The sequence below is a fragment of the Girardinichthys multiradiatus genome, chromosome 8 (genome assembly GCF_021462225.1).
Source record: "Girardinichthys multiradiatus isolate DD_20200921_A chromosome 8, DD_fGirMul_XY1, whole genome shotgun sequence".
NCBI lineage: Eukaryota > Metazoa > Chordata > Actinopteri > Cyprinodontiformes > Goodeidae > Girardinichthys > Girardinichthys multiradiatus.
The window spans coordinates 19,748,548-19,767,777 of NC_061801.1; the positions used below are offsets into that span (position 1 = coordinate 19,748,548).

The 19,230-nt window shown below is 38.7% G+C and overlaps 1 protein-coding gene across 1 annotated transcript in view; it reads right to left on the reverse strand.

The window, feature by feature from the left end:
• The window catches only part of shc3 (SHC (Src homology 2 domain containing) transforming protein 3), a 30,043-nt gene extending 11,783 nt beyond the window's left edge, over positions 1-18,260 (reverse strand). Inside the window, exons 1-7 of the mRNA XM_047373053.1 lie at positions 15,957-18,260; positions 11,080-11,150; positions 3,073-3,136; positions 2,228-2,347; positions 1,345-1,398; positions 1,107-1,158; positions 894-1,023 (exon numbers count right to left, since the gene is read on the reverse strand). Coding sequence (XP_047229009.1) covers positions 894-1,023; positions 1,107-1,158; positions 1,345-1,398; positions 2,228-2,347; positions 3,073-3,136; positions 11,080-11,150; positions 15,957-16,568 — 1,103 coding nt within the window. The 5' untranslated portion in view covers positions 16,569-18,260. The remainder of the gene's footprint in view (positions 1-893; positions 1,024-1,106; positions 1,159-1,344; positions 1,399-2,227; positions 2,348-3,072; positions 3,137-11,079; positions 11,151-15,956) is intronic.
• Positions 18,261-19,230: the final 970 nt, after the last annotated feature.

A 19,230-nucleotide genomic window follows, 5' to 3' on the forward strand; every position in this document is an offset into this window, starting at 1 on the left:
AAGGTAGATAATTTCAAATAAATTTTATGGGGTGTCAAGATTTGTGGCACCAGGAGATTTTATTGAGAGCCTGCTCTGGAAAACCATTAAATATATTTGGAAAGAAGAAGCTACACTGTTTAACAGCTGAAATCCTAGGAAAGGGATTCTGCTTAAGTATCCAATTTCTATTTCAACCTTTATTTTAATTTTAAAAAATAAAGATTTATTCATTGATTTTTAGTGTTCCCCTCCAAACACCTCCAAATGTGTATGTGAACGGCATTTAAAAAAAAATTTTGTTTCAAAATTCCATACCTTTCCAGACACAAATTTCTAAATTTCAAATCACAAAACAATATTTATTTGGACTTAACTTAGAAAAGCTCGATTTCAAAATCTGTTAACTCTTACATTTGCAAGAGTTCTTCAAAACGCATTTTTGCTTCAAAAACTAAAACTAACCTTTATTTTATTTGTAGAAAATAACATAAATAGCTGTTTTAGTGAGGTGTTGGGTTTTTAACCTGACCACTTTTAAGAGCACAGCTCCAGTTCAACCTGTATTTGAAGTTGTCTACTATCCACAAAGTATTGAAATGGCCCTGTTTAATTTTTGAATGTGTGTTAATAAGTAAAAAACTCAAAATACTGATGGGAGAAATGTTTAAATCCAGATGTGGCAGGGCAAAGCAAAGATAAAAAGTGTCATTTAAATTTAAATCAAGGTACAAACCACTGAATTTATGAAACATGATTAGATATTAGAGAACAAAACAGTCTGGAAACATCTTTCAAACCTACATTTTCTTTTCTGTATATTTTTTCATATTTGTAAAATTCAAAACATTTCCAGACTTTTAGAGACTTATATGACAATAACTGAAATTCTTACTGTATATTGTACTCCTCACCTGTCATGGACTGAGGACATCTTGTTTGAGGGACACTGCAGGTATTGCTGGAATCGAAGGTCAAACGCCTGGCCGATGGTGCTGATAACATCCTGAGCGAGCCCGTCCGAGCACTCGAGGATGTGACATGCTGAGAGAAGGGTCAGATTACAGCAGTAAAGAACATGCTGCATATTAGACTGTTTTAAGAGTGTCAGAGGAATGCATCCTCACCTCTGCGGTTGACTGGGTCCTTTGCTACATAGGCAACGTAATCTGTTGTGTCCTACAACAATAAAACGTGACATGGTAAATGTCACTAATACAATGCAGCTAAAAGAATATTCAAATGGATACATGTTATCTGGTAAGAGAAATGAAATGTGCATTAACTTATATATGCTAATATACTGACTCTTTTTCAATTCAAAACATATATGATGAACTATAAATTACTGCTTGAAATACTCACAGGGTCTCCACCTGATGCAAAGGAGATAGACTGCATGTGATGGTTGGCAATGATCTGACAAAGAGAAAATAATACAAAAACTGAATATTTTGTTCACATATATGCAGTTGTAATCCAGTTTATGCACATTTCTGGTTAGAGGGTAACTTATAGTACTCTTGTGCATAATTGTCATAATAATTTTGTGTTTTGAATGATGCAGATAAACGGTTATTTGTCCAGGATGCCCTGATAAAACAATAATCAACTTTATTGGTTCTGAAAAACAAGAACTTAACAATTCTGATACAAACATTATTTATACCAGATCTCAAAAATGAATGGAAAAATCATTTTTTTGCACTATAGCAATCAAGTTCTTCCAATAATGGCTGAACAGCTTTTTGAAAGATTCCATTGCTACTTTAATTATTTATCTTTGGTGATAAGTGCCATGTGTTTGAGGTTGGAAAGACTCATTGCCATCACTCTAATCTTGAGCTCCCTCCACAGTTTCTCTCTCAGATCCAGGTCGGGGGTCTAGCTGGACCACTCCAGCTAATATTACTTCCAATCAGATGAAACATATTGGTAAAAATGTTTTTAAACCTAAACCTGCCAGGAGTATGAATAATGTTGGGCTTAACTGTATGTTAAGTGTAAGCATAATTTTAACCCAGACTGAGTTAGGGAAAATCCAGAACACAATCAATACATTGTGCCCCCAATTTTTGTTTATGGAAAACAAATCCTCCAGGTTGTTTGTAAGGTTTTTATTCTACCCTGAAATAAGAACAGTTTAAAGGAAGTTTTAAATGTACAAAATTAACAAGACATCCCAGAATGAGTGCATGTAAACTCTTGACCAGAACTGCACATAATTATGGAGGGCTTGGAGGCTGACCTGCTTGCAGTCGGGGGTCATCAGGTTGAGGCTACTGGTGGAGATATTCAGGTTGATGGACATGCCAGCAAATTGGAGATTACTTTTTCCCAAAATACTGGACAGAGCTTTGGATGGTGGCTAAAAGGAGCAGGGGAAGAAATAGAGAGATAGAAGAAAAAATTTAATTAACTTTAATTAAATTTAAACTAAATTAAAATTTATTTTATAGATTTATGCTTCCGACACTGTTTTAAACTTTTAAGAAACTCAAAACAACACAAGGGAATATCATAAATGTTTTCATTTAAAAGAAGGTTATTGAAGGCAGTGGGCAGATAAAATAAGCCAAAGCTATTAAAGATTGTCTGTATTAAGCCAATGTTACCATCATGTGTTTGTCACACATCCACAGGAACATCATCTAATATCAAACCTCCATTCAAATAAATTAGCTTGTACTCATTCTGTTTTTGTTATATCCTCTTTTCTGACATTTGAGGAAGCTTTAGAGAGCAGAATAATGCCTCACATTAAGGCACACAAACAGAATCCACTAGCATGCACATAGAAGCTCAGCCTCCTGATCACAGATATTGTGAGCTACATGAGTCACTAAGCACTGTGCACTACATCGTGGGCTGAAGCTACGCCCACGCAGACATAGAACCATTCGTCTTCATCTCCATCCTCTGCCTCTCGTTTCACATACAGGAAGGTAGGGGGGCCAAAACATACACAGGGGGTGCTATAAATAGAGCAGGGAAGGGTAAATGAATATCTTATGTTTTTTCCTGTTCAACCCACTAAGCATTTTCACATAAATCCTTCTGGGATTGCGACAGTGTCTCCGTTTCTCGGCGTACCTTTCTTTTCCGCAGCGCTCCTTTGGTCCCAGGAACAGCTTCAAACACCAGGCTGATGGCTTCCCTTCAGGGAGGGTGAGAGGACAACCATGGTGACAGTTATCGGCAGCAGCATAGATTGTATTCACATTTTGTTAATTTAGAAACATGTAGAGGTTATAGAAATTATTAAGTTTGCGTCTCACTGTAACAAAGACACTTCGCCAAGCTAGAACAGCTTATTTCTCATCATTAATAGAAGAGAACAAGAATAATCCTAGGTTTCTCTTTAATACAGTTGCTAAACTTACACAGAGTCATAGCTCTGTTGAGCCATCCATTCCCTTAGCTCTCAGCAGTCATGACTTTATGGGATTCTTCTTAAATAAAATTTATTCTATTAAAAATAAAATTTTTGACATACTCCCGAAGATGATTACTTCATCCTCGGCAAGTGAGACAACATTGCAATAACTGCAGAACCTGATTTGTGTTTGGACTGTTTTGATCCTGTGGAGCTTCTTGAGTTATCAGAAATATTAGCTTCATCTAAACCTTCAACTTGTATGTTAGACCCAATCCCAACCAAATTATTTAAGGAAGTGTTCCCTCTGATTACCAGCCCCATTTTAGATATGATTAATCTATCCTTAGTAAATGGTTATGTACCACAGGCTTTTAAGGTAGCTGTAATTAAACCTTTACTTAAGAAACCTTCGCTTGATCGAGATGACTTGAAAAATTACAGACCTATATCCAATCTTCCATTCTTATCTAAAATTCTTGAGAAAATAGTTGCTAACCAAATGTGTGAGCATTTACACAGCAATGACCTGTTTGAAGAGTTTCAGTCAGGCTTCAGAGCTCATCATAACACTGAAACAGCTCTACTGAAAGTCACTAATGATATTCTTATGGCCTCAGATAATGGACTTGTGTCTGTACTGGTTCTGTTAGATCTCAGTGCTGCATTTGATACAGTCGACCATAATATTCTCTTAAAAAGGCTGGAATATGCTGTAGGGATCAGAGGAACAGCGCTAGGCTGGTTTAAATCTTATTTGTCTGACAGATTCCAGTTTGTTCATGTAAATGATAAATCATCTTTAAACTCCAGGGTTAATTGTGGAGTACCACAGGGTTCAGTACGTGGGCCAATTCTCTTTACTATATATATGCTTCCAATAGTTCAAATTATCAGGCAGCATAGGATAAATTTTCACTGTTACGCTGATGATACTCAGCTTTACTTATCCATAAATCCTGATGAGCCCAACCAGTTAGAAAGACTACAAGCATGTCTTGAAGACATAAAAACTTGGATGACTTTAAATTTTCTGCTCCTAAATTCAGACAAGACAGAAGTTGTCGTCTTTGGACCGGAGTCTTTAAAAAAGAAACTGCTTAGTCAATCACTTAACCTGGTTTGCATTAAATTGACCTCCGGTAATAAAGTAAAAAACCTTGGTGTTATTTTTGACCAGGACATGTCATTTAAATCCCATATTAAACAGGTTTTTAGGATTTCCTTCTTTCACCTCCGGAACATTGCCAAAATTAGAAATATCCTGACGCTGAAAAACTAGTCTATGCATTTGTTACTTCAATGCTGGACTATTGTAATTCTTTACTATCAGAATGTCCACAAAATGCAGTTAAAAGCCTTCAGTTGATTCAAAATGCTGCAGCAAGAGTTCTGATGAAAATTAAAAAGAGAGATCATATTTCTCCTATTTTAGCTTCCCTTCATTGGCTCCCAGTTAAATCCAGAATATAATTTAAAATTCTCCACCTCACGTATAAAGCCCTTAATGATCTAGCTCCATCATACATCAGAGATCTGATTGGTCCATATGTTCCTAACAGAGCATTTCGTTCTCAGACTGCAGGTTTACTGGTGGTTCCTAGAGTCTCTAGAAGTAGAATGGGAGGCAGATCTTTTGGTAATCAGGCTCCTCTCCTGTGGAACCAGCTCCCAGTTTTAGTCCGTGAGGCAGACACCCTGTCTACTTTTAAGGCTAGGCTTAAAACTTTCTTTTTTGATAAAGCTTATAGTTATAGAGTGGCTTAGGTTATCCTGAGCTATCTTCCTTATTTTTTACCTCCGTCTTCTTCCCTCCCTGTTGGATGGAGTAAGGGGGAGTCAGGTTTAGCCTAAACCGGCTCATTTATGGTTGAGGTGCAAACACACCCTCCATTTCTGCTACCTGTATGACCCCCTCTTGTTTCCAATGGTTATGGTCAATCTGACAGAGAGAGGTATCCCAATTGTTATGGTTTTAGTATAACAATGGCCATTAGTGGGCACTAGATGGACACCCTGTCTACTTTTAAAGCTAGGCTTAAAACTTTCCTTTTTGATAAAGCTTATAGTTAGAGTGGCTTAGGTTATCCTGAGCTATCTGTGTAGTTATGCTGCTATAGGCTTAGGCTGCTGGAGGACATAATGACCACTTTCACCCTCTTTGCTACATTCTCACACTACTCTCCAATTTTGCATTATTTGCTGTTATTTCAGTTTTTCACTTTATGTTCTCTCTCTTTTCTCTTCCTAGAAGCTACACCTGACCTGACTCTGTGTCTACCTGTGACACCTTTCTGGAGAGGGGCATTGTCCAAGCTTCTGCTGGCAACAACTCAATGCTCACCTTCTACCGATGATCCACATGGCCCTGTCTTTCAGTGTTTAACCCTTTCTCTCTCCTAGACATGGCAATTGACTGAGCTTTTACTGTAACTAACTCTATGTGCTCTCTTTCAGACTCTAACCTTGAAAAATGGCTCAGAGTTTACCTGTTCTTTCTTTCTAGGTGAAATGACTAAAGGAGCTACATCCATTAACATTTACTTTTCCTTCCAATAGAAAGTACTCCTGGATCAGTGCTTCTTTGTCATGGAAGCAAATCGTTACCATATTTCAAATGAAAAAGCATTTTCAGAAATGCTTTTTCATTTTAAGAATGTGGATGCATTGTTTGACCCATAAATAAAATTAGTGATCAATCATCCTATTTGCATTTTAATTTTCTTCAAGACTGCTCATTCCTTCACTAAACTAAAATGAAAATGAAAAAGACATTTGAGATTTATTTTTCAAAATGTACCCCAGCAAATAGATACCAAAATTCAATTTGAAATGTAAAATTTGAAAATGAAAATGCATTTGCAGAAATGCGTTTTCATTTTAAGAATGTGGCTGCTTTATTTGACCCATAAATGAAATTAGTAATCAATCATCCTATTTGCATTTGCATTTTCTTCTTCACGACTGCACATTTTATGACATAATCAAAAAGAAAACAAAGCAGACATTGCTTTTTCATTTTCGTGGTCTGCCCGCAAAGTACTGCCCAGAACTTGAAAACGAAAAAGCATTCCGAGCGGCGGGCGCAGCAGAGTGACGTTAGCAGCCGCTCTTCCTCAGCTCCCTGCTGACCGAGCTACCCATCTTGTTCAGTAGGGGGCGCTGTGCACGTCTGCATTGCATTACTTTGCAAACGTGCCGAGAAATTGATTCAATTGCTGGGTCTTTAGCATCACAGGTCATGGCGCTCCCTCAAATTGTGCAAACACTTTTAGAATTAGCTGAGCAGGTAGAATCCAGTAGTATATCCGAGTCTGATGCCTGTGACTGAGTAGAACAAGTCATGGAGACCTTGGCTGCATACTCTGCCGTCATAGATTTGAACATTAATGAGGTTGCTTAGTAAACCTCTGTTCAGTCCTGGAACGGCTGGATGCTGTGGAGCCTCAAATGGGATGAGGACGACCAACCATCAACATCCCGAACCGAACAAGATGGGTAGCTTTATGGGTCAAATAATGCAGCCACATTCTTAAAATGAAAAAGCATTTCTGCAAATGCGTTTTCATTTTCAAATTTTACATTTCAAATTGAATTTTGGTATCTATTTGCTGGAGCATATTTTGAAAAATAAATCTCAAATGTCTTTTTCATTTTCATTTTAATTTAGTGAAGGAATGAGCAGTCTTGAAGAAGAAAATTAAAATGCAAATAAGATTATTGATTACTAATTTCATTTATGAGTTAAACAATGCAGCCACATTCTTAAAATGAAAAAGCATTTCTGAAAACGCTTTTTCATATATGGTAACGATTTGCTTCCATACTTTGTTCTCTTTGTGTCTCTGCTCTGTTCTCTCAAACTCCCAGTCAGTCGTGGCAGATGGCCGCTCACACTGAGCCTGGTTCTGCTGGAGCTTTCTTCCTGTTGAAAGGGAGTTTTTCCTCTCCACTGTCTCTACATGCTCATCCAGGAGAAGTGACTGCTACAAATCTCTGACTGGATGCAATCTGCTGGGTTTCCTTAGACAGAAAAACCTTTTATCTAATTTGAATAAATAACTGAATCTGACTGCACTGTTCAATGATTAGGATTAATTGGAATGTATGTACCTGACTTTTGTGAAGTGCCTTGAGACGACATGTGTTGTGAATTGGCGCTATATAAATAAACTGAATTGAATTATCATAATTCCGCTATCCAAAATAAGTTATTATTTATTATGTTTTTGATTATAAATATGGTTCATTGATTCAGTATTTTTCATATTATAATAGAGCTATAGGTATGAATTACTAAATCTAATGGTAAATAAATAAAGCTGATAGTTGTTTTTCATTTAAGTTAAGTAAGATTTTGTGTAACAAAGCTGTAAAGTTGTTGCAGCTAATAACATTGTAATAACAATATCATAATAATAACATGATCAAAACTTTTAAACATAAGACAGTAAAACAAAGCCATTTTTAGAGAGGTGATGCAACAATGCATTTCCTGGAAGTATTTATTTTAGCAAAGATATTTTTTCTTCAAATGCAGTTTGACTGCAGCCACAAACCTCCGTGTGTTTTAGTAGGATTTTATGTGATAGAGCAACACAAAGTGGTGTATAATTTTCATATATGTGGTTAAATTTGTTTTCACAATTAGAAATATGAAAACTGGTGTGAGCATTTGTATTCAGCCCCCTTTACTCTAATAGCTATAAATAAAGTTTCATTGCAACCAGTTGCCCTCAGAAGCCACTTATGAAGGCCCCAGAGGTTTGTTGGAGAACGAACATCATCATGAAAACCAAGGAGTACAACAGAAAGGTCAGGGATAAAGGGTGCAGAAGTTTAAAGTAGAGTAAGATTTTAAAACAAGATCCACAGCTTTGAACATCTCACACAGTCCTGTTCACTCCAACGCTGAAAAACGAGTATAGCACAATTACAAACTATGAACATTAACGGCCATCCACTTAATCTGAAAGGCAGGACAAGCAGATAATTACTTAGAGATGCAGTCAAGAGGTTTGTGGTAACTCTGGGGGAGCTGCAGAACATAGCAGAAAACTAACATCACTGAATAAACCAGGTCTACTGTGAAACGGGATGGGGGCGGCACCATCCTGTTGGGAAGCAGGAACAAGGAAGCAGATCAGGGTTGAATGGAAGATAGATGGAGCTAAGTACAGGACAATCCTGGAAGAAAACCTATTAGAATCTGCAAAACCTGAGACTGGGGCATAGGTTCACCTTCTAGCAGGGCATAGATTAAACATACAGAGCTGTAATGGAATGGTTTAAATTAAAGCATGTTCATGTTAGAATATCTCAGTCAAAGCCCAGGCCTGCATCCTATTAAAAGTCTGGGCCAAGGCGTGGCGCTGGTGGTGTAGTGGTTAAGCGAACGATACAGTCCTCGATGCGGCTGTTCCAGGTTTGAGTCCTGAACCCAGTGACCTTGGCTGAATGTCTCCCCCTGTTTCCTGTCTGCCTACTGTTAAAAAATCAAGGCTTCTAGTGCTGAAAAATATCTTTAAAAAGTACAAGGTGGATGAATGCAAGACATCATGAGTGCCTTTCTTGTGCACAAGTACAAGGAAGAAAAAGCTGCTTGCTTTCCTACAAATCATAAAGAAATGGGATCAGACTTTTATACACATCTGAACAAGTTATGATTTATTCAGAGAACACAAGGATGCATGAATTAAAAGGAGGTTTGACAATACTTGTTTCAATTAAAACATTTTAAAGTCACAAATATGAGGCTACAAATAATTTACTTTTAATAAAAGCAACAATGCATTTATTCTATATCATTTTGTAACCTCAGTGTTTTTCTTTGCTCAACACTGGGCCTACTGCTGGGTAGCTTTCCAAGCTAATGATGCCAAGCTCAGGAAGTCATGCAGACAAGCGAAAATGACAAACTGATTCACTTCAGGCTTTGTTTCACTGCACATCAGTTACTAACTTCAAACTCATGGAGTCACAGAAACGTCCAAGTAAACAAATGATTAACATCTATAAAATTTTTTTGATATAACTGTTAAGTGACAATATCTTATATGCTTTGTTGCTTATATACGCTGGTCATGGAATCAAGAAGCTGTCTTTTTGAAAAACATGGCATCGTACAGGAATGGCGCTGCATTTTTCAGAAAATTTTAGATGAATCAAACATTTTTTACTGTTGAACTTAAAAGGACACACATCACTAGATTTTACTAACTCGTGCAAATGTTGTTAACACGGGTTTAACTGTAATATATTTGGCTTGTTACTTTTTTTTGGAGGGGGCGGGCTCATTTGGACACAATAGAGCCACTGAGTCATTGTCAGGGTCTGAGTCACTGTAATCGCTGTGTGTCTTTGCTGCAATATACGCACACACAGAAAAATAGGTGTAAAGAGCAGGGGCTTGAATCATTTGTTAATTAACCAAACAAGTAATGGCTCATTTTTATGGTTTAAGTTTAAAATATTTCTTGAGGCTAGATATTTAAATTTAACTATAGGCCAATTCTTAATCCACTCACTGCAGAATCAATCACTACATTATATTTTGGCTCATTTTCACTCTACATAACAAATTGCAATTGGAAATCTGCGAGGTTAATGTATTGGGCTGCACAGTGGCACAGTTGGTAACCCTGTTGCCTTGAAACAAGAAGGTTCTGGTTTCGACACCTGGCCGGGGGTCTTTCTGCATGGAGTTTGCATGTTCTCACCGGGTACTCCGGTTTGTATTTATGCTGTAGTGTGATGGCGTAGGGTCTCTACAGGTAATTAAGGATAGAGCAGAGCTTCATGGGAGATGCAGGTTACATTAGCAGCCTCTAAATTGCATCTGTAACGTCTTTAGAATGAGAGAGAGAGAATGTGTCTATGTTGGTGGCCAAGGCTGAGCTTTTTTATCAAGTTATCTTGCTTTGGGGTAACTCACTCATTCAAACAAAGAATGCATGCTAACTAATTGACCAACATGATCCCACAGTTTTCCTATTATGTTCATAAAACCTGTTTTTTGTCACAGCTTTGAGCCAGATGTATTGGGGATATGCAGAAATGTTCTTTTTTCTAAACTGTTGACTGCTCATGGCGACCAGGCAGGGAGCCTGATTGCCCATATAAAAAAAAACAACCACTGAAAATCAACTCCCGAATATGGTTACATTTCATTTGAGAAACTGTCACCAGGAAATGCTACATGAGAAAACCATGTGTTTTCAGTAATAATATAAAATATACTGGTTATTTGTTTTAAAGTCATACACTATATAGCCAAATGTATTTGTCTGTCTACTTTTACATTTAAATGAACTTTGATGCCTTCCTATTTTCCATTTTGTTGATGGACCCACCATTGCCAGCAATAGCAACTTTAACTATCCTGTAAACATCTTCCACAAGGTTTAGGAGCGTGTTCAGTTAGATGAGAAAACCTGTAGCCTCTGCTCTAATTGATCCCAAAGGTGTCCAAGAAGGTTGAGGTCAGGACTCTATGCAGGCCAGTCAGGTTTCTTCACAATAAACTTTATACACCTGCAGCCATAGAAGTGATTGTAACACCAGAATTCATTGATTTGGTGCCGTGACCCAATACGTTTGGCAATATAATGTACATCAGAGTTTTTCAGAACGGTGTTCAACCTTATAGAGGCTACTGTTTTTCAAACAGAAAACTGTGTAACATTAAAAGGAATAGGTAAGAAAACTATCATATTTGAACATACCTTGTTATTTGTGACCTTGTGGTGAAATCCAGGGATCTCATTGACCGCAGGACTTCTATGCAGCCCAGATACTGCAAAGCAAAGATAACAATTCTATCACATAAACAAAACTACCATCCACTGCATTTATGTACAGAAAAGCCAGGCAAACAAGATTAAAGTAACCACAGTCCTGTTGTAGATTCATAATCATTGCATACAGAATGTTAGCATTAAATATTATTGATCTTGAAAAGAAGAAAAACTGGACTGGTGTTAAATGTAAAGTAGCCTCATCTTCTGAGCCTGTCAATCTGTGTTATATGAGATGTATTCAGGGAACTCAAAGTATAATGTACAAGTTTGTTTTCTTGCTGGTGTCCCAGGATGTGCAGTTGTGTTTTATATAAATGTGTTAAGGCCATCTTTCGTAAAACGTTCCTACACATTTTATGTAAAAAATTCCAGACTTTTCCAAACTCAGTTTTCCAGAGTTCTCAGTCCTTCACTTTCATTTTAGAAAGAAAGAAAGAAAGAAAGAAAGAAAGAAAGAAAGCTGACAAACAACTGAACAATTTAAAGATAATCTAAGTAATGTCGATGTTTTTTTCTCTTTATAAATATCAGTATGATGTTTTACTATAAAGTCATTCAGAGTACAAAAAGCTACTCATATTACAAACGTCACATGCTTGATTAATACTGCACCAATCAGGAACATTTTGTGCTGACAAGCTCCTTTCATTTACTAGAATCATATTGTTCATTTGGCATCCAAGCACCTTAATGTTTCCCCTGCATTTTCATAGCTACAACATATTAAAATCATTTATTTCAGATGACTTCTCCTTTCTCTAGAGTGTATCTAGCAACCTCTGGCAAGAAGTTTATGTCACAGTGATATTTGCAGAATGGCACTGTTATCTATTTTCAGAACAATGAATACAAAGAACTTAATTCAGCAAAGCCAAAAATATATCACACTGTTCTAAAATTGGAAGAGAAGACTTATTCTAAGCACACCATTGAGACATTTTCTCTCTGCTGTGTCCCTAAGGGTATAAATGTTTTATGACAAGCATTGTTCTTCACCACAAAATGGGAAAGACAAATGAACATGTTATTCAAAAGAGGCAGATGTGTATCAATCTTCATATATGTTCAATTAACCAAAACTAAGTTTCTATGTAATTTAGCCGATTTCTACAGTCAGAGCAATAATTTAAAAGTTTACAACAAACTGTGACAAACAATGTTACACAAGGACTTGGGGTCTCCAAGTCTCCATAGAAACCATTAGACACTATCTATAAACAAAGTGGTTGCTTCAAAGTGATGTCAGAGAAGAGTCTTCCCACTCTGGCCATCGCAAATGTAAACATCCAGTTTGCTATATGCTATTGTAACCTTAACTTTGACTATTCACTTTGATTGGATGAAACAAAGATTGAGCTGAGTTGAAAATAAAGCCCACTGTGATGACATATTTTAAAGGAACTGGGAACATTACTTTCCACCATGAATTCTTTAAAATAGCAGGAAATTTTCAATAAAAATTTCTCTGACTCAGAAAACTGAAAATGGCTTATAATCTGATCAATACAAATCAACTCTGCAATGATCCACAACATATAGAAGCATCTAGACAGAAATGGTTAACAAGACACAAAATAAATTTTCTCCCACCAGAAGCTCAGTCCCCACACAAAGACCTAAAAGAAATCCAGGAACTGAGGTAAAGATAAGAATGTAGAGATGACCATAGATTCTAGATGATCTATAGAAGATTTGGGCTGAAGAATGATCAACGACACCATTCTCTGTCTGGCCCAACATTGTTAAAATGGTTAATGAGAAAAATAATTGCTGTCCTATTGGCAAACAAGGGTGCCCATTAATTGTGGCACTGGTGATTTTGCTGGGGAGAGGGGGGGGGTGTAAAAAAGCTACTATGGATAAATGGATAAACATAGAAAAGTGTGGAATTGATTGAGGTATTTTTTAGGTCTGGATAAATGTGGAGAAAAAAAATAGGGCATGGGAAAAAGTATTTCCAGACTTTCCGTTCGTCAGTAAAACTATAAACATAAATACTTTGGACGTATAACGTACCCTGCCTCTCCCACAATGACAGCGACCCTGAAAGGTTGGATGGGTATAGACAATGGATGGATGGATGGATGAGAGATTACTTTGTGTCAGAGAATACTTTGTGCTTGATCATTTAAAAGAATATTCCAGGAGGTAAAAGGAACTAATACCATTACAGGTCCTTCTCAAAATATTAGCATATTGTGATAAAGTTCATTATTTTCCATAATGTCATGATAAAAATTTAACATTCATATATTTTAGATTCATTGCACACTAACTGAAATATTTCAGGTTTTTTATTGTCTTAATACGGATGATTTTGGCATACAGCTCATGAAAACCCAAAATTCCTATCTCACAAAATTAGCATATCATTAAAAGGGTCTCTAAACGAGATATGAACCTAATCATCTGAATCAACGAGTTAACTCTAAACACCTGCAAAAGATTCCTGAGGCCTTTAAAACTCCCAGCCTGGTTCATCACTCAAAACCCCAATCATGGGTAAGACTGCCGACCTGACTGCACCTCAGTGCCTTGATACAGTGTGGCAGAAAACGCTGCACAACGAGAAGAGGTGACCGGACCCTGAGGAAGATTGTGGAGAAGGGCCGATTCCAGACCTTGGGGGACCTGTGGAAGCAGTGGACTGAGTCTGGAGTAGAAACATCCAGAGCCACCGTGCACAGGCGTGTGCAGGAAATGGGCTACAGGTGCTGCATTCCCCAGACCTGGGCTACAGAGAAGCAGCACTGGACTGTTGCTCAGTGGTCCAAAGTACTTTTTTCGGATGAAAGCAAATTCTGCATGTCATTCGGAAATCAAGGTGCCAGAGTCTGGAGGAAGACTGGGGAGAAGGAAATGCCAAAATGCCAGAAGTCCAGTGTCAAGTACCCACAGTCAGTGATGGTCTGGGGTGCCGTGTCAGCTGCTGGTGTTGGTCCACTGTGTTTTATCAAGGGCAGGGTCAATGCAGCTAGCTATCAGGAGATTTTGGAGCACTTCATGCTTCCATCTGCTGAAAAGCTTTATGGAGATGAAGATTTCATTTTTCAGCACGACCTGGCACCTGCTCACAGTGCCAAAACCACTGGTAAATGGTTTACTGACCATGGTATCACTGTGCTCAATTGGCCTGCCAACTCTCCTGACCTGAACCCCATAGAGAATCTGTGGGATATTGTGAAGAGAACGTTGAGAGACTCAAGACCCAACACTCTGGATGAGCTAAAGGCCGCTATCGAAGCATCCTGGGCCTCCATAAGACCTCAGCAGTGCCACAGGCTGATTGCCTCCATGCCACGCCGCATTGAAGCAGTCATTTCTGCAAAAGGATTCCCGACCAGGTATTGAGTGCATAACTGTACATGATTATTTGAAGGTTGACGTTTTTTGTATTAAAAACACTTTTCTTTTATTGGTCGGATGAAATATGCTAATTTTGTGAGATAGGAATTTTGGGTTTTCATGAGCTGTATGCCACAATCATCCGTATTAAGACAATAAAAGACCTGAAATATTTCAGTTAGTGTGCAATGAATCTAAAATATATGAATGTTAAATTTTCATCATTACATTATGGAAAATAATGAACTTTATCACAATATGCTAATATTTTGAGAAGGACCTGTATATTTATACTATAAAAATACCCAAATTGAAAATTTGATGTAAACTTTAAAATTCCATTTTATTTAATAAACAACAACAGCAACAAAATGAGAATGAAAGTGTAAGTGTAAACCATGTCATAGTGAGTCAATGTCCTCTTTAGTGTAGTGGTGCATGATGTACGAGGACTGACCATATGACGCTAATTAAAAGAGCTGTGCGCAGAAACACCATGCTGAACTCAATACATGCAGGACACAAACTGACAGGAAAAGCTGGGGGGTGGGGGAGTCAGAGCCATTTCCCCTGTCACAGCAGCATTGACTGGACAAAAATAAGTGCTGTCTGCCTTGATGCAGTTAATGGAAAGCCATGCTGGTCACAGACTGTAGGCTTAATTCACAAAAGTTGTAGTAGGTGTCATATGATTGCAGTCATCTTGTGTAACGTGATTTGGTATATAACACGTTTCACCAGTTGTGTTCATCATTTCCTAAAAGCTAAACAAGTTCTTTGTCAAATATGCTGCATAAATAAAAGATTGTTGTTTTATAGTTTAATTGAATAGAATGATGACTTTATAGTTTCAGTGAAAATGGTTTCTCTCCCACCCCTCTAGTCCTTTCTTTCTTTGAAGAGCTGGGTCTCAGCATCATCACTGTGTGCTAGTGACTCATTGCTGGCATGATGACATTCATAGCTCTTCTACTTGTGCACCAACTTAAATGATGTATGATGGCTGAAGAACATTAGGGAGAGATAACAGGCAAGCACGCGCAATGAGTCTCTTTCCGTTCAGCTGTTTTCAGGGAGCTCGGAGAGGTGCACGATGTACAGAAATAACACATCACCATGGTTACAAAAGCATAACGCTGTAGTTTCACATACATCAGACAGAAGAATAAACAGATAAACTGGTGATTAAAAGCCTGCTGCAGCCACTGTTTTTATGTTGCCATCAGAGGCTTTGTTTCTACTTTTCCACCAGTGTTGACCTTCTGCATTTCCTGAATTATTCAATGTCTGTTTTCTGGTTGCTCAACCTTCAGCAGTAGCCTGCTCACACACACCCACTCAAGGGCATGTTATGATGCACAACTGTATTCTCACTCTTTAATCCCCGTCGGAGGTAGCTAATCTCTTCTCATTGAAAAAAAGAGAGAGAGAGAGAATGGGAGGGAAAGTCCACCAACCTTCACAACGTATGTGACGCCTGGACCAGATATCTTTTCATTCGAGTGCAGCCATCCTCTGGAGGGTTTGCTGACCAGTCCACCACCCCCACCTGGATTCCAATCATCTCCTCTAGGCTGGAGATCATCCAGTCTGCTCTTCTTGCTCATGCTGACAGCTGTCTCCAGCTGTGTGCAGGGGGTCGAATGGGAGCTGCACTGAGACCCTCCCACACCAGAGACGGCTGTTGCTGCCGCCACGCTGCTGGGGCTAGAGCCCGCACCCCCACCCCCCTGCAGCTTGGACACGGCCAGGTCCTTGACGGCTGAGGGTAGACCCTTGATGCCGAGCAGGCTGCCTGAGTTGGTGAATTTCAGGCCGGAGACCTTGTTGATGAGGGTGCAGAGGGTGGTGCCTCCATCCTCTGGGGGCTCTGAGCCGTGGCTTGTTGTGGTGCTGGAAGGAGCAGCAGCGGTGGAGGGCTGGACCTCGGTTGGGGGTGTGTAGGATGTCTCGGCTGCAGACTGGGAGGAGGCCGAGACCTTGGGGTTCATGGACAGGCCGTGGAAAAGCTCATCGACGGATGTTACTGACTCATTCCTGAAACGGTTGTACTTAGTACGGTGAAGCATACCCTTCTCTCTCTAGCTCGCTCCTCTTCTCTCCACCAACCAACCAACACACACACAGCCTGCCTCCTTCACAAGCGTGCAGGCAGACGTGGCTGAACCGCGCTGATAACCCTGTCCTGTAACATAGCAGCAGCAGCACAGGCAGCAAACGCCTCTCAGCAATTACAGGCCACCTGGCTGTATTTTTTCCCCTGTGTTGAGGATACAGTGGCTGTTTAGTGTGCAAAGCTGGTGTGGCTGCTGCTGTCGCCAAAGTCCAGTCGTTTCTCAATAAAATCCAAAGAAGCAGAAATCCAGTCCGTTAAACACAACACTGTAGCATAACAAGTCGAGGATAAAAACTCTGCCAGTTTTGTGGTACAGTTTTTCAAGCTGCAACGCTGCTGCAGAGATGTATGTTGCTGATGATCACGGACACTGCAAGGAAAGAGCAAATACTCTCTGCTGGCTGCTGCTTGCCTGCCGGCTCAGAGCTGAAGCATGACTCACTGATCTGAGAAAACCTTCTCAACAAAAGGCTTGCTGAACACTGCAAATCACTTCCTGTTGGAGGGAGAGGGAAAAAAAAACTCCCACAAACAGCACACTAGAACAAATCAGTTTTGAAATTCTCTAGACTGATATTTATTCACTGTAACTCCTTGCTTCCTTATTTGCTTCTCAAAGGGCAGTAAATTAAGAATGGGGGTGCTTAATGATTTTGGCAAAAACTAATAAAAAATAGAATCTGCATTAAATCAGATCTTAAAACAGCAGCAATTCAGTCAGAAAAAACATTATGTAAGGATATAACACCACCAACAAATCAGAAACAATTACAACTTTCAATAAAATCTTGAAAAATACTTTTAAATAAACAAATAAGTAATGAAAAAGAAAAATGCAGTAACAGGCTGGATTGACTGGAAATATCTCCTAATATGTCGCCCATGTTATTTTAAAACAGTGGCGCAACGTAAGCAGACATCAAAACAAGAAAGAATCCACAGCTATTGCATTTACTGTCTCTCTATCATATTTATATTCAAACTGAGTAAAAAAATGATTTGGCTAACTTTTCAAAATGAAAAACTAATAATCATTTTACTTAATTGTGGCCTAAGTTTTCAAATATCTGCAAAGAAAACAAACAAAACTTACAAAGAAATTTGTTTCACTTCTAGAAATCACAGATTTAGAAAAATACCCGGCAACTGATTCTGGCTGAATAAAATGAATGAAAGAAACAAATAGAAGACATAAAACAGAGACACCAAAATGATACGACAAGAACGCCCTTAAGAGCAGCTGCAGCGCAGCATCACCATCTCCCCCAGTCAGCAGAAAGCATGCATCTGTATAAAATGTCCTCAGGAATATCTAGCAAAGCTGAAATACTGTCATTCATAAGCAACTTCTGCTCTGCTGCTGATTTCGCACTGCAGTCTTTCCCAATATCTCACTTTCCTGCCTGGCAAGAGAAAAGAAAAAAAAGCATGTCTGCCTTTTTTCCTTAGAAACAAAGGCAAACATAAAGGCAGAGATGATGAGGCAGGTCCTCGTAAATCACAAGAAGAGGCGACAGAGAAAAAGAAAAAGGAAGCTGAGGGCTAAAAAAAACCCACATGCGAAATTTTGTCTTTTATGTGAATGAAATAGCGGGCAGGCATACCAGTGTTTCTGTGAATGGAAGCAAAGCATTTCTGCCTCTGCAAGGCAATCCCTTGGGATGGCATGGTCTTATCCAATGAGGAGCCAGCTGGATGACTCATTCAGGGGAGGCTTGCAGAATAGTGGAAGGAACCATTCCAGACAGTCGTTTGTGTTTTGCTTCTTCTTAGCAACCCCTCAGAAAAGATGCAAACATTAATGGATGTGAAATGTTTGCACAGCATAATTCCTCTGTGTTCTGTTAACAGAAAACAGCAAACTAAAAGAGAGCAAAATATTAAACAGGAGAAACACTGCCACCCCCGAGTGTTAGACTGCCGTCATTTTCACCTTTTTTCCTTCACATTCATGTCAACAGTTACCACCTACACATTTAATTACTAATTCACTGTTTATATGTAAGAGAGGATAAAATCACTACAGCAAGTATATTTTGAGCTGAAAGATACATGTAGACTGAATTTATTTTGGACTGAAGTGAAGTCTTTATAATTGCATATGAATTACACCTGTGCTATATTTGTGCTATATAATAAATAAATGAACTAGAAAATTTCGGAAGAAATTTAGACGTGGCCTGCCTCTTGGTGCGTGCTTCTGGCACCAGAGCCAAACTGTGGCCGAGTTAAGCTTATGCCTCCGTGCATTGCCATGGCAAGCCCTATAAATATATCCAGTTTAGATGTGGATAATAATATGTGACTCTTTGCAATATCACTGGGAGCAGTGAAGCAAGCCCATTCACTCCTATCCCTCTACTGCTATGGCAAGCCCCAACTAAGGAATGTTGAGGCTTATCTTTTGAAAGGATAAAGTAGACAAATTTCCATCACTGAGTCCCAGCAGTAGTGTTAAGACCAATGCTGCAATTATCGCTGTATGAAATACAAATACTTTTATTTTTTAAAGTATGTCTAGGTGTTATTTTGAATGTCCTGCATGGTTGTCCTTTCAGGTCTGGGTTAGTTCGATTAGTTATATAGAACCTGCTTGCTATTTTAAAATCATTGTC